This window comes from Gopherus evgoodei, chromosome 1, assembly GCF_007399415.2.
Source record: "Gopherus evgoodei ecotype Sinaloan lineage chromosome 1, rGopEvg1_v1.p, whole genome shotgun sequence".
NCBI lineage: Eukaryota > Metazoa > Chordata > Testudines > Testudinidae > Gopherus > Gopherus evgoodei.
In genome coordinates this window covers 140,148,483-140,175,221 of record NC_044322.1, presented here as the reverse complement: position 1 = coordinate 140,175,221, position 26,739 = coordinate 140,148,483, and the positions used below count along the sequence as shown (strand labels likewise).

General features: G+C 41.8%; 1 protein-coding gene across 4 annotated transcripts in view; it reads right to left on the bottom strand.

The window, feature by feature from the left end:
- CDKL5 (cyclin dependent kinase like 5) overlaps positions 1 to 26,739 on the bottom strand; it is a 206,665-nt gene that overhangs the window by 19,692 nt on the left and 160,234 nt on the right. For 3 of the 4 annotated variants that reach the window (XM_030574189.1, XM_030574182.1, XM_030574193.1), the window contains 6 exons: positions 25,651 to 25,731; positions 22,363 to 22,523; positions 19,012 to 20,041; positions 12,682 to 12,780; positions 12,339 to 12,444; positions 11,505 to 11,628 (listed from right to left, as the gene is read on the bottom strand). In XM_030574189.1, coding sequence (XP_030430049.1) covers positions 11,505 to 11,628; positions 12,339 to 12,444; positions 12,682 to 12,780; positions 19,012 to 20,041; positions 22,363 to 22,523; positions 25,651 to 25,731 — 1,601 coding nt within the window. The remainder of the gene's footprint in view (positions 1 to 11,504; positions 11,629 to 12,338; positions 12,445 to 12,681; positions 12,781 to 19,011; positions 20,042 to 22,362; positions 22,524 to 25,650; positions 25,732 to 26,739) is intronic. The other variant, XM_030574192.1, reaches the window with a different exon arrangement.

The following is a 26,739-nucleotide window of genomic DNA, read 5'->3' as shown; positions in this document are numbered from 1 at the left end:
AACGTGGTGTACCAGTGTTGTTGGGGCCACGCAGGGGCGATCAGGATCAGGCTAGCCCTGTCCCTGCGGAGCTTTAAGAGAACCCTGTGCACCAGTGGGAAGGGTGGAAAGGCGTACAGCAGCTGGTTCTTCCATGAGATTAGGAAGGCGTCCGATATCGAGCCCGGGGTGAGACCTTGGAAGGAGCAGAACTTCTGGCACTTCCTGTTGTCACGGGAAGCGAAGAGGTCTATGTGCGGAAAGCCCTACTTCTGAAAGATGGAATGTAGAATGTCCGGGTGAAGTGACCACTCGTGAGACCGAAAAGATCTGCTGAGATGGTCTGCCAGAGTGTTCCAGACCCCCGGGAGGAACGATGCTACAAGGTCTATCGAGTGGGCTATGCAAAATTCCCACAATTGGATCGCCTCCTGACAAAGGGGGGAGGATCGAGTCCCTCTCTGCTTGTTTATGTAGCGCATGGCCGTTGTGTTGTCGGTAAGCACTGAAACACAACGACCTTGCAGATGTTGTAGGAACGTCTGGCATGCCAGGTGGACTGCTCTCAGCTCCCAGACGTTTATGTGCAACGCTAGCTCTTGAGATGACCAGAGGCCTTGTGTGCAACGATGGTCTAGATGAGCCCCCCTAGCCGAGAGACGACGTGTCCGTCGTTAGGGACGCTGAGGGCTGCCTCGGATGGAACGGCAGTCCTGCACAAACCAAGGAGGGTGTTAGCCACCAGTTGAGAGAGTCTAAGATGCTCTGAGGAATGGGGACCATCATGTCTATGGTATCTCTGCCTGGACGGTACACTGAGGTGAGCCAGGTTTGAAGGGGACACATGCGTAGTTTGGCGTGCTTGGTTATAAAAGTACATGCGGCCATGTGACCGAGGCGGCTCAGACAGGTGCGAGCCGAGGTCGTCGGAATGGTTTGGAGGCTCTTTTATAACTGAGACTAGTGCCTGAAACTGGGGCAGTGGCAGGCAGGCTTTTGAGAGTTTGGAGTCTAGAATTGCCCCAATGAATTCTATTCTTTGAGTGAGCACTAGAGTAGACTTCTCTAGATTGATCATCAGGCCCAGTCTCTTGAATAGGTCCGTGATGATGGCTACGTGCCTGGTGACCTGGGCCTTGGAGGTCCCTTGAATAAGCCAGTCGTCTAGGTAAGGAAAAACATGTATTCGCCGATGACGGAGGAAGGCAGCCACTACCGCCATGCACTTTGTAAAGACGCGAGGGGCTGTAGAGAGGCCAAACGGAAGAACTGCAAATTGAAAATGTTGGTGGTGCACCATAAACCGTAGGTACTGTCTGTGCGGGGGATAAATAGCAATGTGGAAATATGCATCCTTCATGTCGAGAGCAGCATACCAGTCTCCGGGATCCAAGGATGGGATAATGGTCCCCAGGGATACCATGTGGAACTTCAACTTCTTTAAAAACATGTTGAGTCCTCGCAGGTCCAGGATGGGTCGAAGACCTCCTTTTGTTTTGGGGATTAGGAAATATCGGGAGTAAAATCCCCTGCCCCTTAATTCCTCCGGTACCTCCTCCATAGCTCCGATTGAGAGGAGCGTACGAACCTCTTGCCAGAGGAATTGCTTGTGAGAGGGGTCCCTGAAGAGGGATGGGAAGGGGGGATGGGGGGGAGGGGGCGAAATAAATTGGAGGTGGTAACCAAATTCCACTGTGCGTAGGACCCAACGATCCGAGGTTAATTGGGACCATGCAGGGAGGAAGGAGGAAAGGTGGTTGAAAAACTGAAGGGGATCCTGGGGAAGGACTGGAGCTCTGCTCTCGGGTGCACCTTCAAAAGTTTGCTTTCGGGCCCGGTGCTGGTTTGGTGGGACCGGTATTGTGGCCGCCTTGGGACCCAGATTGCCGTCTGCAGTTCCCGCGACTGCGCCTTCTGCCAAAGTCTTGTTGTGGTCTAGGTGGGGGGTAAGCGTGCTGAGGCTGGCTACGGAAAGACCTTCGTTGGGTCTGTGGGGTGTGCATCCCAAGGGAACGCATGATCACCCGATTGTCCTTAAGACTCTGTAGCCTAGGGTCCATTTTCTGGGTGAAAAGGCCCTGGCCTTCAAACGGCAGGTCCTGGATGGTGTGTTGCAGTTCAGGAGGTAGACCTGACAATTGTAGTCACGAGATCCTCCTCATCGTGATTCCCGAGGCCACGGTTCTGGCCGCCGAATCGGCAGTGTTGAGAGAGGCTTGCAGGGAAGTCCATGCCACTTTCTTTCCTTCCTCCAGAAGGGCTTGGAATTCCTGGCGGGAGTCTTGTGGGACCAGTTCAGTGAACTTACCCACCGACTGCCAGGTGTTATAATCATATCTACTGAGCAGGGCCTGTTGGTTAGCCCCCCTAAGTTGGAGGCCCCCTGCAGAGCAGACTTTACGTCCCAACAGGTCCATCCGTCTAGCCTCCTCGATTTTGGGGCGGGGGCTTGCTGGCCATGGCACACTCGCTCATTGATGGATTGAACCACCAGGGAGCAAGGAGGAGGGTGGGTATATAGGTATTCGTACCCTTTGGAGGGTACCACGTACTTTCTTTCCACCCCTCTGGCCGTAGGAGGGACAGACGCTAGAGATTGCCAGATTGTGTCCGCTTTGGCTTGGATGGAGCGGATAAATGGCAAAGCTACACGGGTTGGGGCATCCGCCGACAGTATGTCTATTACTGGGTCTTCAACCTCCGGGACCTCCTCCACCTGGAGATTGATATTTAAGGTGACTCGCCTCAGAAGGTCCTAGTGAGCTCGGAGGTCGATGGGGGGTGGGCTCGATGAGGATGTACCGGCTACTGCCTCGTTGGGTGAAGAGGAGGACAACAGACCCAGTACGAGTGGTTCCCGTAGGGACTCTTGGTCAGGAGGTACATCAGGGTCCTGGAGGACCTGAGGGTCCAGTGCCTGAGGAGATTGATCTGTACCCGTTGGAGGGGGCGGCTAACAGTGGCCTCCGGTGCGTGATGTTCCAACAGGGTGGAACGTGATGGTACCGTGGGTTCGCCTTGGGCCTGGTGATACGCCCAAGGCGTCCAAAAGGACCACTGATGAGGACCTTGGTCTGGACCTTGAGCCTCATGGAGAACACGGCTGTGTGTCTCTGAATTGGCATAGGCGGCACTATCAGCGTGCGATGACTCAGACGCGTGCCGTGATGGCCATGGCGGGGCGGAGACCGTTTGAGGATGAGCCCTGTCTCTAGGGTACCGTATTTCGTGCCGCACCGGAGAGCGGTACCGGGATCCGTACTGGTACCGAGTGTGGGATCGGGACCTGTGACCAGCGCGGTGCCGGGAGGTCAACCGGGATCTTGACGCTCTATGATGAGAGTGGCTGCAGTGCGAACGGTGCCGGGAGCTGGACCAGTGCCTGGAGTATCGGTCCGGTAAGCGGGATCTCGAGTGGTGCCGCGAGTACGACTGGTACCGAGGAGATCAGTACCGGGACTGTGAGCGGCGCCTGGATCTGGAGCGGTGATGAGATCGAGAACGTTGGCGGGACCTCGATCTTGAGTGATGTCTGCCTGTGGTGCCGATGGAAGATGGTCTTACCACGGCAGGCTTGCCTGTCGATTGAATAACCCGCACCGGTGGTGCCGGGGGTTGAGGCAGGGCGGGCTCCGTTAACGCAATCAGTTCCCTCGCCATAGCAAATGTCTCTGGCGTAGTGGGAACGATAAGCTCTACCGAGGCATGTGCCGGGGAGCCGTCATGCATCTGACTTGACGGCTCTTACACAGCCGGAATCAATGGTGCGGGGATTGTCTGTGCCGCAGCAGTTACTGGTGCTGGGCGGCTCGACTTAGATTGCTGCTCAGACTGTGGTGCAGATAGTGGGGCCGCAGGAGCTTTGAGCTTTTTGGCACGCGGGGAGAGGGAGCGGTGCCGGGCTGGTGCCGAGATGTTTTCACGGTGCCGGTGAGGCACTTCTCCCCGGCACGGACTGTCCGGCAGCCGGTGCCGAAGGTGGAGGAGTGAGGGCTGCCTCCATTAGGAGCTGCTTAAGGTGAAAGTCCCGCTCCTTTTTCGTCTGCGGCTTTAACGATTTGCAGATCTGGCACTTGTCTGCAAGGTGAGACTCCCCCAAGCACTTGAGGCAGGAGTCGTGAGGGTCTCCTGTGGGCATCGGACGGTGGCAGGCCGAGCACGGTTTGAAACCCGGTGAGCCAGGCATGGGCCTGGGCACCGGGTGAGGGAAAGGGCTAATCCCCGACCCTCTGAACTATATACACTAACTACGTTTACGAAAATCAATTAACTAGAACTATAGAGAATAAACTATATACACAATAAGTATTAGAATGAGTGAAAAGCTAGGGAGGTGGAGATCAGCTAAGCCGCACTCCACTGTTCCAATGACCGACAAGGGCAGTAAGAAGGAACTGAGGAGCGAATGGGTCGGCAGGGGTATATATTTGGTGCCATAGCGGCGCCACGCCAGGGGGCGCCCAGCCGACTCACCGAGTGTTGCTAGGGTAAAAATCTTCCGATGGACGTGCAAGCGGCGCGCACATACCTAATTGGAATGGATATGAGCAAGCACTCGAAGAAGAACAAAGGATTGTCTACAAAAATTCTTGAGCTTTGCTGATGGCTCCAAATGTATCATCTTGGAAGCTGTGGAGATCTATGGTTGTTCACTTCTACTTAGTAACTCCTCTCAAACCTTTCTTATGGATGGGTCTCTCTCTGGATCATGGGACAGTGCTGGCAAGTGAAGACAGCCACAGAAAACTGGAGTTTTTGCAAAGACTAAAATTTAAATTTCAGGCTGCCAAAAACTCTGTGATCCAGAGCTGATCAGCAACAGATTACTTTAAACGTAAGGAAAACAACTACAAATGTTATTTATCATATGGATGAAAAGGTTAGGACATATGCCATACTCAAAGTATGGTCATTATAGCAGAAGTTGAGCTTAATTTCTCAATGTCATATATTTACTATATAAAAGCAAAGTCAGATGGGAATCCAAATACGAACGTATGAGATGTCTAAAGGCTGTCACAAATTGCATTTGCTGAATAAGATTTTTTTTTTTTTGAGGAGATGGGGTGGCTTTGCGAGGTCTAGGAAGAAAGGAGACATGGAGATTTGCATAATTTATGGTTCTGGAACATACATCTATGCTAAAAAAGCCCTCTAGAATGCTCCTTCTCGATTTCAATAATTAGCTTCCATGAAAAGTCATTAGTATAGTATTTAATGACTAGATTCTTATACAAATTTAAAAGACATCAAATTACTAGGGATTCCCAATTCCATCCAGCCTTTTGCATTTGGTAATACAGCAAAACTGCAGAAAGGCTGTCTTCTAACTATTCACCCATTTAATGCAGCATGGAGGAAATCCAAGAGTAAACTGCTGACAGCTTTACGGATGCCTTCCATCACAGAGGTGACGTAACATGGACAACACACACACAAAGTTATTGACATAAAAGTATATGGTTTGAGATAGTTCCTTCTTCCCTAACTTGTAGGCCAAATCCTAAAAGTACAGAGTCCAAGCCACTGGGCTGTGCACTGAGCAAGTGGTGCTGAGGAATCCTCAGCCTCACTCTGTAGTATCTAGTGTGCACCTACTACTATTAGAGAGCTGGGGTGGGAGAAAACAGGACAGTTTACTGCCTGCCATTCCTCAAAACATGGGAGTTAAATAACAAAACTGACCCAGTGTAAATTGCAAACCCAGTGACCAGGTCTATATATACTGCTCCACTGGCCCATATACAAACCCTTCTGTCTTGCCACAGAGGTTGACCCTATAACACATTGGGTAATGCAGAATTTCCTGGCATGGCTTTTCTGTCTCCAAGTCTCATGTAAAGAAGAGTCACTGTCTATTTAAGATGACTGCATCTTCAAAATCAAAACCAAACACTTTTTGCACCATTTTTTTCAGGGTAGTTAAATATTCAAATGCTCTATGTTCTGGCTCCCGTCCTTAATTCACTGCATCCAGGTCAGAAAATGTCTGCCTGTAGCAGCAGAGAAGACTGAAGGGAGGTGGAGCTCTATTCTTCACTTCCCTCTCCTCCAGAAAGAGGAGGAAAGTCATGTACAGACAGGCTAGTAGGTATCCACCCTCTTACTCCCCAATCCGTTTGCTCAAGGGGAAAATGGAGTGTCTTTGTACTGATTAGACTGGTGTTCAGCTCCTCAAACTCATATTGCATATGCTGTGGTCTGACAAGCTTTGGCTTGAACAATGGATGATATAAAAACACATGCTCATTATATGATGAGAGTGAAATAAGGTACAATGAGATTGTTTTGAGACTGTCTGCTCTAATGCTAAGACTTTGCACTGATTAAAAAAATTGTACGTTTTGATTGATGACATGAACACCAGGACATTTCAAAGATCCAAAAGAAGTTAATGAGACACTAGTCAATAAAAGAAAAAACAGGATTAGCCTGGTAAAAGTGGGATGTATAGTCACTCAGTGTTACCAACTCTGCCAAGTTTATGACAAGTCTTGTGATATTTGGCGTTTTTTCTTAAAACTCCAGCTCCTGGAGGTAAGCAGTTACATGAGAATCACAGCTTTTTTTTTTTTTTTTAAAGTAATTTTCTAGCCCTTATGGTTGCAGAGAAAAACCTGATAATGTGATCTGAATGCATCCTAACAGCTCAGAAACAAGAAGGCAAATAAAAACAACTCAATTTAAAAAATAAAAAAAGTAATAAACCTCATCAATTTTAAGCTTGTCTCATGATTTTTGAATGCTTAAGTTTGGCAATACTGGTCAACTTGTGTGTTTTGGCTTCACAGAAGAGATGAATGTGGGTACAAACATTTAAAATTAAGTAAAGAGCAGAGTCAGACTCTACTGCTCACATGGAAGGGCACGTGTCATGTACAGGTGCACTGAGCTGGATTGGATTGGTGCAGCAAGCATGTATGTACCAACAAGCCAGCATCCAGCTTTCACAGTAGGCTGGGGTGCTCAGCAGTAGTTCACAGCTCCAGAGGCATTGCTGAGTGTACACTGACGGTACGTCTCCAAGCAGATGGTACTTCTACACTGCATTTTAGAACCCATACCAGTGAGTCTCAGAATCCGGGTCTACAGATTTGAGGGGCTTGTGCTATGGTGTTAACAGCAATTTTGACATTGTGGCTTGGGCTGGAGTTTGGGCTCTGAAACCCTCACACTCCTCCCTGGGGCTTCAAACCTTGAGCTCCTGCCCAAACCTCTACACAGCTGTTACTAGTGCTGTAACATCAGCCCCACGAGCCTGAGCTTGCAGACCTGAGCTCTGAGACTCTCTGCCATGGGTTTCACAGCATGGTGTAGATCAGAGGTGGGCAAACTACGGCCCGTGGGACCATCCTGCCCAGCTCCTGAGCTCCCAGCCCGGGATGCTAGCCCCCGGCCCCTCTCCTGTTGTTCCTACTCCCCAGCAGCCTCAGTTCACTGTGCTGCCGGTGCAATGTTCTGGGCCGCAAACTCCTGGGGCAGTGCAGCTGCAGAGCCGTGGCCTGACCCGGTGCTCTGTGCTGTACAGTGGCATGGCTGGCTCCAGTTGGGTGGCACAGCTGCCTGTCCTGGTGCTCTGGGCAGCGCGGGGTGGGGACAGGGGGGGTTGGATAGAGGGCAGGGAAGTTCACGGGGCTGGTTAGGGCGGAGGTGTGGATAGGGGTCAGGGAGGTCAGAGGAAAGGGAACAGGGGGTTAATGGGGGCAGTCAGGAAGGAGGGGGGTTGGATGGGGTGGCAGGGGTTCTGGGGGCAGTCGGGAAGGAGGGGGGTTGGATGGGGTGGCAGGGGTTCTGGGGGCAGTCGGGAACAGGGAGGGTTGGATGGGGCAGGGGTTCCAGGGGGGCACTCAGGAATGAAGAGGAGGAGTTGGATGGGGCAGCAGAGGGTAGCGGGTTCAGACGTGGTCAGGGGACAGGGAAGGGTGGATGGGGCAGGAGTCCGAGGGCAGACATCCGGGGGAGAGAAGAGGGGGGAGTGGGATAGGGGGTGGGGGCTGAAACATGCCTGGCTGTTTGGGGAGGCACAGCCTTCCCTAACCAGCCCTCCACACTTTTCAGAAACCCGATGTGGCCCTCAGGCCAAAAAGTTTGCCTGCCCTGGTGTAGACATACATACTGTCTCTCACATGTCTGAGAGAGTTACATTTTGTCCTAATCAAAGTGATTTTTAAAATCTTTATGAAGGTTTCTTTGAAAAGTGCTTACCACACATTGCCAGTAATTAAATTCTCAAAGTTAAATACTGACTTTTAAGTTAATTAAAAAAAATAGTCATTGAGTTACTGTAAATGAAGGCAAGACATCATCTGAAACTAGCTAACTATTTTAAATACCAGTTCTCCTAAGAGCAGGATTTTTTAAACTTTTTTAAATTAAATGCCCTTGTCCCCCAAGATCTAAGGCAAAGATTTTGCATGTAGGGGAAAAAAAAACACAGCAAATGTTTACTGCCAAGTTATCATCATTTGAAAAAAGGAGCTTCCTAGTAGAAAAACAGACACACAATGGTACCACCAGGTGTCACTACAAGAAATACATGAAATGCAACAAGACTACGACAGTGCTTGGCCTCAATAAGTAAATCATTTATTATGAAAACAGAAACTGCATTACTTTGTGCAACTAACTGTTAAACTTTTAAAAGTGGCTGGACCAGAATTCCCCAAACTGGTATCGTGTATGTGTCACTAGCTTTATTTCCAAGACAGAATCACAGTGCCTACAGGATTTTGGAAAGCTACTGTAAATAAGATAAAGGGTCCTTTCCTCTTTCCTCAGGTGCACTGCTGGCTTCCTCTTTCCCATTATAATTGGCAGTGTAACAGGGCATGACAACATTCCAAAAGATTAGAGTTCAAAGATCAGTATTTACCTGAATTTAAATATGTTAATTGTGCACTATGGATTGATAACACACAAGGAAAAGATTAGCAAACAAAACCATGAATGACTGAGAAAGATGAAGGCATGAAGTACTGACAATTAGGATGAGAAGTGAGGACTGCATGCACAAGTATGAGGGCTCAGACACTGGGGAGTAGATGAAAAGAAAAAAGGCAAATACAGTAGGTGAAAATGGGGCTTACTTGATGCATATGAAAGAGATTTATGCAGGAAATATGAAAGGGAAATAAATTATATATATAAAAATATAAATAAAAAAATCAGGAGATATGAAAAAGATCCAGCTATGCAGAGTTGGTAAAGAGCCAGACCTTCAGCTCAAGTAAATGAGTGTAGCTCCACTGAAATTACAAATCTGCAGCCCCTTGCAATATTCTAGTCAAATTCCAGAAGCGTAAAGGAACTCTGGTCTTAAAAACTTAAACTATAAGTCTAAGGCACTCTGCAGATGTCAAGCTGGTAAAACTTCAGCCCACAGCTATGAATTCCTTGAAGTGACAGTAAGAAAATAATGTATTCATTTTTGCAGAAAGGTAGCAAGCAATGAAGAGGATGTGACCAGCCATCTGTCATATGGGCACTGGAAAACATTTACACCTACATAAGGGATCTCACTAACTCAAGTTCCCCACAAGCCCCCAAATGTCTAATATGTGGCCATTTCAGAGACTTCCAACATACTGCTGCATAATTCAACACAATTTATAGCCTGTAGTGAAGAGAGCTTTAGTAGCAGCAGGGATAATTCAGGTCAAGACTGGGGTACACTGGTAGAGCTATGCAGGTAATCTCACAGTGCAGGCAGGTAATATACATCTGGCTCAAGGCCAGGCTATTACTGTCATCTGCATTAGTTCCATGAGAATTAAGTGAAAGAGAGCAAAATATCTACTCTCGTAAATAGAGAAGGAAATGGAAAAACCCAAGAATTTAGAGGAATATAAAGTGAGTGTAGTAAATACAAAAGTTCCCGATAGGATGAAAATTATGTTTTTGTTTAGCTCGGGCTGCCTAAATGCAGGATAATTTAAGTCATTTAAGAGTAAATCCTAATGACAATAGACAAGTTCAGCAGTATAATGTCTTTAATTTTAAAGATGCAGGACAGCGAAGCTAGAGTGTACAAATGCATACATGGACAAGGGAACATCTGTGTCAGTTCAGCCTAAAACAGTCACAAAACCTTTGACATGAGAAAGAGGTAACAAAGAGCAATAAGATGAGTGAGAAGCAAAATCTTAGAGTAGTAGGAAGTTCAGATGGATTACACATTCATTCATAACTTGAGATTAGTTTTCACATATCAATTATGTATGCCATTAGAACATTAAATATGTAGTTAATCATAAAATGATGCAATCAGAGTCATGTTCTATCAAAATAGAGTTAACATTTTTACATGCAATTACAGAATTTCCCCCACAAAAAGATATAAAGTACAGAAACACAGACTCTGCATTAGTGAAGAATGTGATTAAGTTGCACTTACAGCAGAGAACAATTTTGAAATATCGTTAAACCATTGCTAGGATTTCTCACACAGAACCACGTGTGCCAGTACTTTGGAGTTCATCTATTATATAACACTACATTTCCCTTTGTAGTCACTGTATAGTTAATACAATTAAAGATCTTACTAAAATCTTGCAAAAGATGTAATGGAGTTTGAAGGACAGTTAGTTCACTAGTGAGAACCAACACCATTTTCAATCATGTAAAGATGAGTCACAATCCTTTCTAAGAGTAACACTTATTTTTATTTGATGTAAATTATTGTATTTGTACAAAGCGGTAGAATGACAAGATTTTAAGAGCTAAATAATTGTCAATGACCAAATTATGTTTTCTTCTTTATTTCAGGGCTGTCAAATTACTGGTGCAATTACAGATAATTAATTCCTCTGTTATATGATGGAGTTAGATTATGTTTATTAGTAGGAATGAAGAAAACTAGCACATAAAATACTTAAGGGTAACTGAGTATATAAATTTTCCTCTAAAAGTTTCTCTAATCTTTTAAAAACAATATACAGAGCTAACACAGAAGGTTTGTCCTGTCTTCCCAATAGAATCAATTTCTTTCTGCAGTGTTAACTACTGTAGTTCTGTGGTGTATGAGCAAAAGGAGAGAAACAATAACCACATGTAGAACAATAAACTATATTCTTCATAAATACAGTCCAAAGTATATATGAAGACATGCATCTTGGACATTTTTTCCATAGGTCTGCCACTTGGTGATTCTGGAATCCACAAATGGGACTAATGGCCTTGTATACCACTCTCCCTCTTATCTTTAATCACAGATGACATATATTGGGCAATGGAAAAATCAGAGAAAAATATATAAATGTTAATATATTTGTGTATTTTTTTAAAATGTGTTTGTTGGAATAACTTCATGAGATCCTTCTTGAGGAACCAGAAGGGGCAGAAATCATACAATGTTATTTCAGCATAGGCAAAGGGATCATATAAGGATATTTGCATGCCAAACACAACTATAGGCAGCAAGGTGATCATGTTAATGACTTCTTTTAAGAAAAATCTAATTGAGGCCGCTCTTTAGCGGCCTCTCTTTCCATATTACCCTGTGTATGTCTGTGTAAACAACAACTCACCATGGATCAAAGGTAGTTTGTCTTTTTGAGTGGTTTGTCACGGTGCTGCTGTCTGCTGGTAGTGCACTAACTCTGTTTGACACAGTGTTTTCAAGGAATGTGCCCTCTGGACGTGGAGATGGCACTGCAAGAAATACCAATAATCAGAACCCATCAGAACAGCTGGTTGGCTCCAATGACCTTTAAATAGATCTCTAGATAGCTACTGGAGACCTCCATATATAAATGTACTTCATTTAAAGAATCGATTTTGTTCTTTAGTAAATCAAACAACAGATTTGAATTTAGGTCTCTAGAGATTAAAGGCTAGTATACCAATGCAATGTACCATAATTAACATTTTGTATTTAGAACACTTCTAACAGTTAAAATGGACACGATAGCATGTGCATGGTACAGACTGGGAAAGAAAGTTTTCTGAACACAAAGACAGTTCATTAAATATGTCCTTGTGTGTTGTATATTGCTAAATGTGATCAGATACCTAGGTGATTAAAATGGTATATAAACTCTGATAAACTCCTTAATTTCACTGAGTTTATTTTTTCCCCAATACCCATGTAAGCAAATTGTCTTGTGCTCTGCAAAGTATTATACTATGTATGCCTTGTGAATCAGCAAAAGGTAGTATTTGCAAAAAATACTTTGTAGATATGCACTGTAGTAAAAGAGATAAACCAGAAGGACTCTATAGACTTAGTACTAGCTTGGTGTATTTTTTTCCAGTCACCTTTTTTACTTGTTCTTGCATAGATCAGAATATCCTTCTTAGTGCTATGATTCTACTGTATGTTAAAACATTGGTTAATTGTGTAGGGCACATTGCAAAACTACCTCTGTAAAAGCTGCCAACTCTTCTGGGAATAGGGTCATTATACAGAAGTCTATTTTCTTTACTAGAGACTCCATCCTCTGGGTGCGGATCATGATATGTTCCACCCTAAGCCAAAGAAAAAACATCTATTAAAAACAAAGGATGACACTTGTACTGTTCTTCCACGAGATGTTACAGCATAAAATCCAGCCACAGTTTACCTTTTGTTTTATGAACCGTTGCTAAAATGAAACCCAACACTATGCAATAACGATTGGATTTTGTTTATAAAAAGACAAGGCTGGCATTAAAAAAATATTTGCCCCAAAGGCATGATATTTTGGATTTGAAAGTGACTCAGACCTCAGACTTTTGCCGTGAATGAAATGAAGTTGTAACGTCTCTGGAAGAATCTTTAACTGCAGATCTTGTTAGATTCATCTCTGGTGGGATCTGGTCACTCTGTCGATAGCAAATTTAAAAAAGCAAATAGGAAAACCATGTGATTTATGATATGTGCAATATTATATATCATTAGCTCTTATTATGTATATTATGGTAGTGCCTAGAGGCCCCATTGCTAGGCACTGCACATAACAAGCAGCCACAGTTCCTGCCCCAAAGAGCTTACAATCTAAATAAAGATGAGAAAAAGTGAAAGTATTGTTATTTCTGTTCTATGAATAGGGAAATGAGATAAAGAGATCCTGATTTAGGAAAGCATTTTAAAGTCCAGGTCTATTTAGGAAAGTCCTTATGCATGTACTTTGATTTCACTGGGATGTAACCATTTGACTAAAGTTAATCAGGTGCTTGCAGGGCTTTTTAGAATAAGGGCCAGAGATTTTAAGTGACTTATTCATAGAATCATAGAATATCAGGGTTGGAAGGGACCTCAGGAGATCATCTAGTCCAACCCCCTGCTCAAAACAGGACAAATCTCTAGGCTTGTTTGTTTGTTTGTTTGTTTTATAAACCCCAGTTCTCTAAATGGTCGCCTCAAGGATTGAACTCCTAGCCCTGGGTTTAACAGGCCAATGCTCAAACCAGGACTTGCCCATGATCACACAAGAAATCTGTGATGGAGTCAGGAACTGAAGCCAGATTTCTCAGGTCCCAGTCCAGTGCTTTAATTAACTACAAAACCACCAAAAGGTATTTCTGACTAGGGCTGGGTCAGTTTCTACAGTTAGTTTTGAATTCACTGATCATTGTGGGTTCTAGAGATCAACTAAAACATCACTGCATTCTGCTTAGAAGAGGCATTGTGCAGAGTCCTGCACACCAGGTTAAAGTCTTAAATTGTCCAAAGCCAGTGAAAGTAACAACATTTTTGCTCAATCTGTCCTATAAAGCTTTTTATAAAATAAGCACAAAATTGCAAACCCAGATTGCTACACACTAGATGTGTTTAAATGGGAAGAAATACTGGAAGGAATTTTCAGGACTTTTGGAGTGATTACAAATATGGAGAGGAATACACGCAATCACCAAACAGGTGTTTTGGTTGGTTAATTTTGATAGAGCAAGGCTGCCACCCCACTCCGTACATTGCTTTTCTTGAGGCTATGGGACAACTTGCTGGGAGGAAGGAGTGAGCAGATGACAAGTGGTGTTGCATGTCAATCAGCCTCACAGTAATGGCAGTCAGTCACCAGGAACGGATTAAGGCAGAGGCACTAGAGGCTCATGCCTAGGGTCCCAGGTTCTGGAGTTATGTGATTACACTAGAATCTTAGCTTTCATTGGGAAAATAAAGTCTCTGGCTGTTATGGTTGTGAAAAAAATTTGATAATGTGACCCAAGTGTAACCAATGGAGCAATGCTTGCCCAACAGCCTGAAATAATAGCTCTTGGACAGGTGAGCTAACAAATGTATCTCAATGGAGGTATTAACTCTAAGACCTGCTGCTGTGGGGTGTGAGGAACTGCCAGGACAACTTCAGTAGAGGACTGTATGTGTATCAGGAGAGAAAAGTGCAGAGGGCTCTGCTCATTCACCCAAATACCTCAGCAGTCAAGCTGTTGGTACTGGTGGGGGTGGAAGCGGGGGAGACATCCCGCTGCCACCCCTGCCTCTCCACAGGAGAAGAGGGGCCTCCTGATGCCATTCCTGGTTGGGGGAGAAGGAAACTCTGTGCTGCTGCCCCAGTTTCTCCAAGCACAGGAAGAGCCACAGTCTTGGAGTGAGGCCACAGGGAAACCCCTGTGCCATGATGTACCTCTGGCCCCCAATTGCCAGAATCTGCTTGGACCCAGAAATTTACCACCAATTAAGTCCTGATTTGGAAAGATGTTTAGCCAGACCCTGTGAGAAGAGATAACCAGATGACACCCCCACCACTGGTGGGTTGGTTAGATCCTTAGTAATATTTAGGATGTGAATTTAAGGTTCCTGCTATTGACTCCCCCCAGGTTATTAATTTCCTTCCTCATCTCATTTTCCTCTTGCTTATTTCCTTCTATCCTGCCATCTAGCTAATAAAATCTGGTTTAGTCAGCCCGGATAGGTATATCCTGCAATGCTGCTGTTACCAGAAAGGTAAGCTAAAAAATATGCCTTAAACTACAGTGCAATTCTGCTAAAAGTTTGCAAGGCACTAAAATGCCTGTAAAGTTGCTTCTTGTTTGATGTACCTGTGATTTTTCAGCAGTTAAACTGCAGGTGAGAGAGACAGAAAATGACATTTATCTTTCCTATTCTTTTGCGCTCTCGTGTTCATCTTTTAAAACAAAAACACAAAATAAAAACAAATATCCACCCAAAAAGTAGACTTAAACAACAATCCAAAAGCTACTGTCTAAAACCTGACTTTCTTCTTCCCACCAAAGGGCTTAGTGACATTTAAAAGACAGTCAAGCAAGGAATTTTCCCTTTAAACAGACCTTGTACAGCTAACAGGAAGAGGAAAGGAAATTGCTAAAAGGAAATTCAGAAAACAGAGAGAAAGAGAGAAGGTGGGGGAAGAGAAAAAATGAAAATTTGATAAAGTATATAAAACAAATTTGTGCTCAACTCAGCTTTTGAGCAAAAAGCTTTGGGGAGCAGTTCTTTTAATACAGAGCACAGGCTTTCCTTTAACTAAAATACAGTTGACCTGACCACGCCACTCCATCTAATCCCCCACCCCCTGACATTTTGGAAAAAAATTACTTTATACAATCAAAACTGCATGAATTCTAACTAGTTTTGTCAACTCTCTGAAAACAAACAATAGTTTAAGAGAGTTGAGAATTTACAAACTTCCTGACATTCAATATCCTTTTTCCTTATGACAATTTTCTGACCGTAACAGTTTACAAATCCATTTTAACTTTATCTTAGTATTGCACCTCGATATAGGGGGAAGAGCAGGACAGAGCATAAAAGGTATTTAATTCTTACTTTGGATCAATATGTTCAAACCTAGGCTCCTAAATCCATATTTAAGCATGCAAGTAAAAATTGCCAGATTTTCAAAAGATAATGGGCACCATTACGTTCTATTAGCATCAGGGAGATGTATGAGTGCTCAGCAACTCAGAAAAATGAAGCCACTTCATTCCTTTACACCTTTACTTTGCCTAAATATGGATTTAGAAACCTTACTTGAGATATTCAGGGTTGAAAATGTTAGCCTTAAGAGACAAACACATAGAAAATGAATTAGAAACTGCTAAGTCAGACAGACATTCCTAACTAAGCCAAAATGAATCAATGCAATAGAGATGGAAGGTACAACATTCTTCCTAACTATGCATTTGTCAACTGGTTGTCAAAAGACAAAAATGATTTGATAATTACACTCAATGTCTTCACACAATGTGAAATACCATTAAAATTACTTATTGAATTAACATTCACTACAATAAGACTCACTGTAAAAAGATACTATTAAATCACAGAATAAAAATATAAGCTAGCATTAGGAAGCACCCTGTCACTGAATGGTGGAAACTACTGCTCTGTTTCAGTAACCATTATACCGACTGCGTGATCATGAACACAACCAGCTTAACTGAAATGCAAGCTGGAAAATGAGCACACACAGGGGAAATAAAACCTAGTTTTGCAAAGCATCTACTGCAGCACCATTTTAAATGTTACTTTTCTTTTAAAAGTTGTCATGCCTGGCAACAAGAAGGGCTTCTCCTACTGCAATCATGTCTGAGAAGATGTTGCAAGTATACAAAAACTTGTATTAATAGGATTTCTAGAAAGAGGGTTGTATTACTTTAAGAATTAGTGCATTGGCAAATATTTCTCTCAGAGATCCAACACGCCCAGGAACAGAGAAACATTCAATTTATAGACCATTAGGAATGCCTAACTGATGGCTCCTTACTTAGCAAGCAAAGAGTGAAAGATACAGAAAGAGGTAGTATGGCTGGGAAGCATCATGGCATGGAGGGACAAGCATCAGGTGGTTCCATGGTTCGCCAATGTCTTGCTGGGTGGTGGTAGGGAATTCATGACACCTTTCTGTTTCACTTTCCACCTCTGTAAACTAGGAATCCTCATCTTACCTATGTACCTGCCTGAAAAGTGGGCTGGGAAGACTAATAAGTCAATGTTTGTGAAGTGCTCAGAACACATGAAATGGTCAATAAATTCCAACTACTATTATTAGATACTGTGTAATGGGGAATCAAGCACAGCTTAGAATAACTATGCAAGCAAATACATCTCAAATAGCTGGATATGCATGATTACGTGGTACAGAATTTTAAAAATAGCTCTAGCCCAGATATTAAACTTTATGCTGTCCCCTCAGCTGATAGTTCAGCAGATGGCTAAGGATGGCAATGATTAAACAGGAATGAAAGGGTAATTTCATTAGATATTGGAATTGACACAGATGCATGAAAAAGTTTGTCTAATTTCATGCCATCCTTGAATATATTCCTAAACCTTTCTATTACAAGTATTTCATAGATTCACATATTTTAAACTCAGAAGGGAACACCATGATCATCTAGTTTGATCTTCTGCATAACACAAGCCAAAGAACCTCCCCCAATAATTTATGCATCAAGCCCATAACTTTTGTCTGAGTTCCACACAGCTTTTAGAAAGATATCCAGTCTTGACTTAAAGACTTCAAGTGATGGAGAATCCACCATATCCTTAGGTTATTTGTTCCATTGGTTAGTTACCATCACTATTTAAAAAGTGTGCACCTAATTTCTAGTCTGAACTTGTCTAGCTTCAGCTCTTAACAACTGGATCTCTTTAGGCCTTTTCCATTGGTTTGGAGATCTCTTCCCCATGTAGGTTCTTGCAGACCATGATCAAGTCACTTCTTAACCTTCTCTTGGATAAACTAAATAAACTGAGCTTGTTTAGTGTCTCACTATAAGGCATATTTTCTAGACCTTGAATCATTCTTGTAGCTCTTTTTGGAACCCTTTCAAATTTGTCAACAAATTGCACAGCATTTTTAAATTCCCCTAGAATTCACCATGCTGCTTATATTTACAGGTACTTAGGTGAAATAGTCATTGTATGTAAGTACTTCTCTTTGTCCCATATTACTGTCCAACTTTGCAAAAATCCCCAAGAACAGTATTAAGTTTTGAAAAAAAAGATTTTGGGACACATTTTGTATTGATTTACAACCCTATGTTTACTTTCACTGAAGTCAATAGGACTAAGAATCAAATCAGCACAGAAGCTGGCCCATTCTTTGGAGAAGATCCATAATACACAAATTAAGGCTAGACTACAGTCTCCACAGAGAGATACCATAACTGCGAAGTGCATAACCAAAATAACCTCAGCTCACACTGACAAGAAAGGGGCAGTGTAAAAGCAGAGTGAGAGGAGATGGTTCTGCATAGAGTATGGTAAATTATCAAGCTCAACAGGTGGGTTTGTGACACATACAGGGATCACCATTGAGAGTTAGCATTTAACAACAATTCCTACACTATGGTCTCTCTCATCCCCCAGTTATTTATTACATTAGGCGTACATGGACACTGTAATTGATAAGTCTGAAAGGCTGCACAGGTGATGGCCACTCAAGTATGTACCCAGGGTCTTTGGCAGGCAGGGCTATTTCGTGGAGCCAGCTGTGCCTTCACTGGTACTGTTACTCAAGCTAGCTAGATCAAAGCTAGCTCGGGCAGATCTACACGGGCTGCAGTCACACCTCCCAACTGCAGTGCAGATATACCCTTAGCGTAGAGAAATACTGCCGTATCTCAGATACCGTACTGTCACAACTGCTAGCAAAAAGCTGACTTTTTAACCATGACCACTGTGTCAATAAACTCATGCTGCAGGTTGAGTGACAGAAAATCTCAATTCAGAAATGTTTAAGATTACTATTTACAGCAAGGCATGCTACAAAATCCAAATACGGAAAGTTAATTAAGAAAAATAATCTAGTAAAAATTACATCAGTTAGCATAAACACTGGTTCAGTGACCACTTATCAAATCACATTATTTTACACCACTTGACTGTTCTCACATTTTCAGTATTTTACTAGAAGTGACTGGATGCTTCATTGATGCCCAAATTTTTAAAAGTGCCCTCTTATTTTGAATGGTGGATACCTCAGCACCTCAGAAAATCCAACCTCCCTTCTTTTGAAGAAAAAAAAAGAACAAACAAAATTAGAGGCCACTTTTGGCCATCTGAGCCTACATGCATGCAAGAAATACAGAGAAAAAAAACTTTTTCAATAGTAAACATTTCAAACTAACCCTATTAGTATCTTCTGTACAGTCTTCCCGTGAAGAGCCAACAGATCGTGTGAGTGACCTATGCTGCACCTGTGGAGATAACAGTTGCAGGCTGTTTGCTCTGGCTGCCATCCCCTGCCCTACGCTTAAGCCACCCTCTGAGCCCTTGGACCTCACTCTGTCTCGGCTCACATACATGGAATGTCTATGAGGGCGCTGCTGTGAGGAAAAGGGACTTGTGTAACCTAGACCATATGAAAATGATTCATGTGGGGCAGATAATGAATGTGAATGGCTTCCATCCATGTGATCTGGCAATTTCAACTCTTCCATGGTTTTGGAATGTCTTGTTGGCGGTCTTCGGGAATCCAGGGTACCATCACTTCGGTTATTCCTGCCCGAAGGACTGAGTAAAGTTCTATTGTCACTGTGCCGGGGAGGAGTAGGACTGGTAGGAGAGTTCAAGTCCAAGCAGCTTGATGGAAAATACCTACTGCTGTTTGGTTCCACAATTTGAGCCCTGGCCTCAGAAAGATTACCCACAGATTTGGAATCTGTCAGAACCCCATGAGTCTTTGACTTTGTCCGATAGGAGGGACTCTTTGAAGACTGGGGAATAGTATCAATGTAGCTGTGGCGACTATGTTTCTCACTTGGCTGCAGAGTGCCAGTTTTGTTTTGAGAAGTTTCCATAAATGAGTGCCGGTTCTGCTGAGATCTGGTGTTTGACTTCAGATATTTTGTACCTGGACCATCAGAGGCTTTTGGGTCCAAATTAAAATCAAATTCCGTTTTTGTCCTTGATTCCTTTGGACTGAGAAGATGTGGTATGTTGTTATTGGCTAGATCCTTGTTGCCAGATCCAGGTGGGTTGCTTGGTTTTTTTGTATGCATTGGACTGTGTGCAGCTGCAGGAAGATTTCCATTTAGAAAGCTTTCATTTGCTGGAAGAACCTCTTCTCCTCTTTGCAGTCCAGCTCCTAGAGTCTGCATATCCTTGCTATTCGATCTGTGATGTGACTGCACAGCAGAGCTTTTGCTGGCTTGATTTCTACATTAAAAAGCATATGAATAAAGATTAACACAGTACCATACATATTAATATATTAATAATGCCCAACTTCAATAAAATACACTCATTTCTAAATGGAGTACTCAATTCAAAACTGAGAGCTAATTTAACTGCGGTGATTTAAATACTGCAAATTAGGCACCAGGAATTCCACCATCCCAAATCCCTACAACAGATATATTTGCAAGTGTAGCTGGTAAGAAACAACAATGTATTATGTCCTGAGAGCCAAATTTTTGCTTCTAATTCGTACAATTAGTTAATAACAATACATGTTCAAACTTAACTTATACATTTCAACAGCAGCTTTGAATCCTTTCAATATCTACAGTGCTAATAATGTAAATGTGGGGGGAGATGAATAGCTATGTTCTGGTGAAACTGTTCTTGAGTACATCTTACATATCAGATATAACAGTTATTTAAATGTACAAGGTGAAGTGTCACATCAGTACTGTCAAATAATGGATAGGCTGAAAAGGTGATACAATTGTTTGCATAAAAATTGTAACTGGTTATTTCTATCCTTTTTATGCTTATGATTTTAATAGTAATGCTTTCATTACATAGTTATATATTTTACATAGGGTTATAATAATAACTTCAACAACCTTAAACTAACTTTTTTTAAAATATAAGAAATAGAAGGAATCCTGAAAACTTTAATCATGATGATATGGGAGATTCTGTGCAGTGGGCACAAAGTTTTTTGGGGCTAGATCTCTCTCTTCCACATCACGCCTTCAAAGGTGCACAAGAACAGCAGAGGAGATCTCCTAGGCATCTATAAGAACAATAGAGTTTCTCTCCTGCACATTGCAGATGATTTACAGAAGATTAATTTTGTTGTTCCAGATCTCATAGTGAAGATAATAGGTGCTCAATTTCAGTGGATCATACGAGGCGTGCAAGAGAAAAGGCCTAAGTCCGAAGATGGTCTAAGATCCAGAGGAGATCAGTCACTGCTCTGCATACCTTTGGAGTGGTGCCACTAGGGAAGATGCCTATTCTCTAGAACTCCTAGTGTCAATCACAACAAAGGACCCTGCTTTTGACTGGAGCTCCCTCATTCCTTCATCCACCTGCTCCATCTATCTAAAGGTCTGAAATATAAAATGCTATGCATGCATTCTTACACATTGGTATATAATGTCTATTTTTATCTAGTACCTTCCACAATAGAGATAGAAGCATTTATGGAATTAAATGCTTATAATGCGGTTTATTTTTTTAATCTCTTTCACTTACAAATAAATTAGATTTACATGATCAAACTTTTGAGAGAGAAGGACTGATCAATATCATATTATAGGGCTATTTAAAAAAGTAGACGAGTCCTTTATTCACAAAAAATAATTAAAAAGGTCTTTTTTTTAAACAATAATTCAGATTTCTAATTTAATAGTTGAATTTGCTTACAATATTCACACAAATTGAATCATAACCTAAGAGTGTCCACAACCTACCTAGGCAATTTGTTTCAGTGCTTAACCACCCTGGATAGTTAGGAAGTTTTTCCTATTGTCCAGTGTAAACTGCTCTTGCTGAAATTTAAAGCTCCTTGTCCACCCTGAGAGATTGAGAATAATTTTCTCCTTCCTCCTTGTAACAACCTTTTACGTTGGTGCAATAAAAGATATTACCTCACCCACCTTGTCTCTCTAAAATCTCAGAAGTCTATACTTGATATATGTGAAATGCAATTTTTCAGAGGCTTATGTGTTGGCCAAATTTGGGTCGATTTTCAGGGGAACAACAAAAGGCACATCCCTGTCACAAATGCCACTCATCTGCCAAATTTTAAGTCCCTGCTCCAAGGCAATATTTTTTAACATGGGCAAATCCTAGGCTCATTTTCAGAAACGGCTGAACCATTTTTGCTGATTTTTTCAAAAACACCTAGAAAGGAAAGTTTCAGCTTGAATAGTTGAAGTTTGACAAATTTGTAAAGCAACTGAAAATAGTGACTTATAATGGGGAGTGTTGGGCAAGTTTAACAGGCAGTGTTATCAGTCCCATATTTTTATTACAACTACAAAAAAATACATTACACACACATACACTTTCATTTTGTTTTATGTAATTGGGCCTTTAACCTATCTTTAATCAATTACCAAAAGTGAGTGTGGAAGAAGTGTGTTTTAGGGATGAACTGGCTTCCTCTCTCATGTTAAGCTCAGACATAGAAAACAATATGTATACCAATATGACAAAATTATCAGAAAAACTTGTGTTCTTTTTGTGAAGATGATTGAATATTTAAACCTGAAAGCTGATGAGGATCTAGTTACTGTATTTACCTGTTAGATAATGTGTTGCTGTCTACATGGTAAGGTTTTCTCTTAGCTGACCGTGAAGGTGAACTTCCACAACGATCCAAGAGTCTCTGAGTTTGAAACGAAGGATGATTCAGACATTGCTCTGTCAAGTACCTATCTGCTGGATCCAGCTTCAGCAAGTTCTTTGGAAAATAAAGTCTGGGTTTTAAACAAGTATTAGTATTTAAACCAGTCACAGCAAAACTTGTAGCTCAATAATTTTGAGCTTCTCATCTCAATGGTTTCTGTGAGATTATGTGCAACTGCAAGAATGATTTACAGTTATATTAACATACCATTTAACAGCAAATCATCACTCCATTTATACTGTACTGAACTCATCTCAATACTGAGCTGCACAGGTCTCTAAGAAATTCAGTTCCTTGTTTCTAATTGCAAGGTAAATCATGGAAGTGTGAGAGTGAAGAACAATTCTGCTTTCAGAAGCAATAAACATACACACAAAAACGATACATAATAAAAAGGAGGTTCGATAAACAAAGTTCATTCAAAGAGCTTTGCTATTTATAAAAATATGCTTTAAAAAACTCACACAGAAATGTAGAGAGTTTTGTTATTGATTTCATGGGGCTATGATTTCAACAGAAATTCATCTACAATAGTCAGAAGGAAATTCCTATTATAATTTTATGATGTTTGTTCCATTTCTGAAGACAGACAATGTTTTTGATATTTAGAGAGCGAACATTTAATCATAAAGTTAGAAACTAACAGGGGTGATTAATTTGCAACATGTAACGACTGTTATTCGCACAAGTTCTGTAAGAAATATTAACAGTTGTGGTAAGTTAATATGATAAGCAAACATAATGCTTATGCTTGAACTAAAATAGGGCATTTTTGTCTACTCTGAACATAGAGAACATATTATTTCTATGTTCTCTCTTATCCTCCAACAGTTATTGGTAATGTATATACAAATACAGCCTTTAAAAAGTTGTAAGATATCCTAAGGCTATCTGTGTTTCATATTCAGAACAAATACATACCATGATGGAACATGAAAGCAATGAGATTACTCACACTGTGTAAAGTTGTTCCATTACATACAGTGAGTAATCTCATGGAAACTGAAACACATGCATAAGTCTTTGCAGGATCAGAGACACACTTAGAAATGATTGGCTCAATCGAACATATACTATCATCAGTTTCGATAAATGTATTATATTAATAATTCATCTTTCTGTATCCCTTACCTCTTTCTAAATAAATGAATAAATAAAACAAACAAAACAAAACCTATATTAAAAGAAAGTTATTCATGTTGCATCATCAACCACTTCAAAGTCAGGAAGTGACAGAATCAAGCGCCTGTGCAACCTTAATTCAGGCCTTGTGTGTGTGTCTGTATTATAACACACTGTTAATTACATGACAACATGCTATTTTCCCCCCACAGGACCCTGGCTTCATTCAGTGCACAGGATGGATGGTGCTCAGGAAATGAGGCTTCTCTTTATCCTCATAATACAATGCGTAGACTTGCCTGTACTACACACCAAACACTGCACTGAATTATTCATTTTTTCTGATCTTTTCTATGGCTCTCATCAGTACAGTATTGGACTGCCTCACAAATACTAATGAATTTTCTTCAAAAGTCCCCTGTGAGAGGAGATTATTATTCACCACCATTTTACAGATGGGGAAAGTAAGGCAAAGAGCCTGAGGCCACACAGCAAATCACTGGTGAAGCCAGGGTTAGAATTCAGGGTCACTGGACTCCCACCCTTTTGCTCATTCCTCCAGATACAGCCCCTTACTCCAGAGGAGCTGAAAATCCATAGTATCAATGGACTTCGATTACAGTTGAGAATGCTCCGCAGTTCTGACAATCCGGCTCCATGTGTCTGGGCATGCAGAAACTTAGGAACATACAAATAGGGGCCACATGTCAAAATTCTGTTTTAAGCGATTCTCCCAGCACCACTTAGGAAGTCTGCAGTAGAGGCTTGGATATTAGTGAATTCTCCTGTGTAGCAGTCACCTGTCTTAACCACAAAACCGTAATTTCTCTTCTTGCATTCCACAGTCCCATTCTTTACATACTTCTAACCTCTAGGGGTTCTACAGACAACCACCTCATTCTCCGAACAACCGCTGAGCACCACCCATCTTGTGCACTGAATGAGGAAAGAGTCCAGTGGAAAAGATAATATGAGATCATATAATTAAAAACCATATCCTAATTCCCATGAATACATACAAGATAGATAGAATTAAGGTTTCACAGACAACTTTAATTCTGGCATTTCTTAATTTTCAAGTGCTTGATTTTGCAATCCAAATTGCTTAAAAATCTAGGAAAGAACATACAAAAAACTAGTTACAAGAAAGAGGAAGGGGAAAGACAAATTTTATTACAAATAATGCCCTTCCTATCATGCATCTTCACCTCTGTGTTTCAGTCCTCAGCACTGCAACACACTCTGCTACCAATTGAGCTTCTGCTAATTACATTAGCTAACAATATGAAAAAACGGTTATTATCTTTGAAGCAGCCAATAAAGGGGGATGCACAAGACAAAGACAGTGGTTTATGCCTAAGTAGCCCCATTTTAGACTCCACAGAAAAAGGATAAAGCTATGAGTAGCTCTTTTTTGAAAGGCAATATGGCTCAATGGATGAGATTTGGGCCCACTATATTCAAGATGAGTTTAGAACTCATGCTTTCTTGGTTCCCATGATGAATTATTAGTATTTGTCTCTGTTCCAGGGATTCCCATCTCACTCCCATCAAGTCTCATGTAGTGTTCCATCAGTTACAATGCTGAGAAGGGAGGGTGGCTGACAGGAGCACAGATGGTTTACTCTCCACCCCTGCCAGTATAGCTACTCCAACAACAGCCAGGCTGAGTTTCGACTCCTAATTGTTCAGAGTGCAGTATATGGTGCTGCAGTGATGGTGGGGACCCAAGCTTGGAATATTCATTGTTTCTGGCATGTTGCCAAAATCAAGCAGTAACAGTGTAATACAGAACAGGGAAATGAAGATTTTCTGCAGCTTACAACTCAGCCAAATGTGAACAGAATTTCATGGCAGTAGCAAAAGGTATTTTTCTGACCTCAGGGATTTCCCCCAGAAAATATCAAAGATCTGCTACAAACAACTGAGGCTGTTAAAGTTTGTCAAAACAAGTTCAGAAGATTCTTTTTTAAAAAGGGAATGTATTAGAAAACATAAATTTAGTGGTCCCTGTGAACTTCCCCTATATAACATACACAAATAATGTAGCTTTTCCTACCTTCATAAGGTCAAGCAGAACACCACTTAAAATTCCTAAATATCTTCTCTCCAAAGATTGAGGATGGTTGACTGCTGGGAACTGTAAAAATAAGAATATAGCATAAATGTGTGGTGTCTGTAAATCACCAAAACATTTATATAAAGGGAAGTGGCTTAGACACTGCTTATTCTGTCAGACCAGTAGACACCAAAAGAGAGTAGGTAGTAGCAGGAGTAGGAAGCAAAAGGGGTACCATATGAAATAATAGGTGTGTTAAAGTGGACACAGTGGTACCTGAAACACCACACAACAATAGCATTAAACAGACAGTTTTCTGTTGATATATCATATATGCAACAGTCCATTCAATCAAACAGAGCAAGGGAAGGTATCCTTGACGAACAAGATATTCAACCAGATGTTCTCATCAATGACTAAGATAATCCAGTCAGATATACAAATGACTGTTGCTGGTATTACGATTCATAGAAATATGGAAGGTATAAACAAGCTAATAATGGGAGAAGTACAAGAAAGCTGAACATAGGTTTTATTCCAAAATGTTCTAAAATTGACCTGAAAATCTCATTTTGAGCATGACTGGTACTGAATTAATTAATAAAGGATTAAACAGATTACTTGGAAATTTTTTGGGGAAAAAAAGATCACCTAGAAATAGAACAACCAATCTTCTTTCCAAGTATTAAGTCTAGCAAGAACTTTCTGGAACTAATTTTGTTGGATCTCAGCAGGCTACTGGTTGCATAATTTCCCATATAGTAATGTGTTAAAACTCAATATCACTCCCTTAACTCTCGCTGGTGCTAGGGTTGGCTACTATATAGATGCAGTAAACACAGACCCTGAGGGAATTTTGTCTATTAGGCTCTTGCCAAAGTCAACCAAAGGTTGTGTCCAAGCCCAGCCCCCATTATCCAGAAAAATGGACAAGAGACACATGGATGCTTTGAAGATGGGGAAAGCAAAGTAAAGGTTCTTATGAGGCTCATCATTTATCTGGAATGTGAAAGTGGGACCTTATAGATTTTTATGAGAGCGTAGAGAACACAGAGGTGAAAAATATGATTGCATCATCCAAGAAAGGGC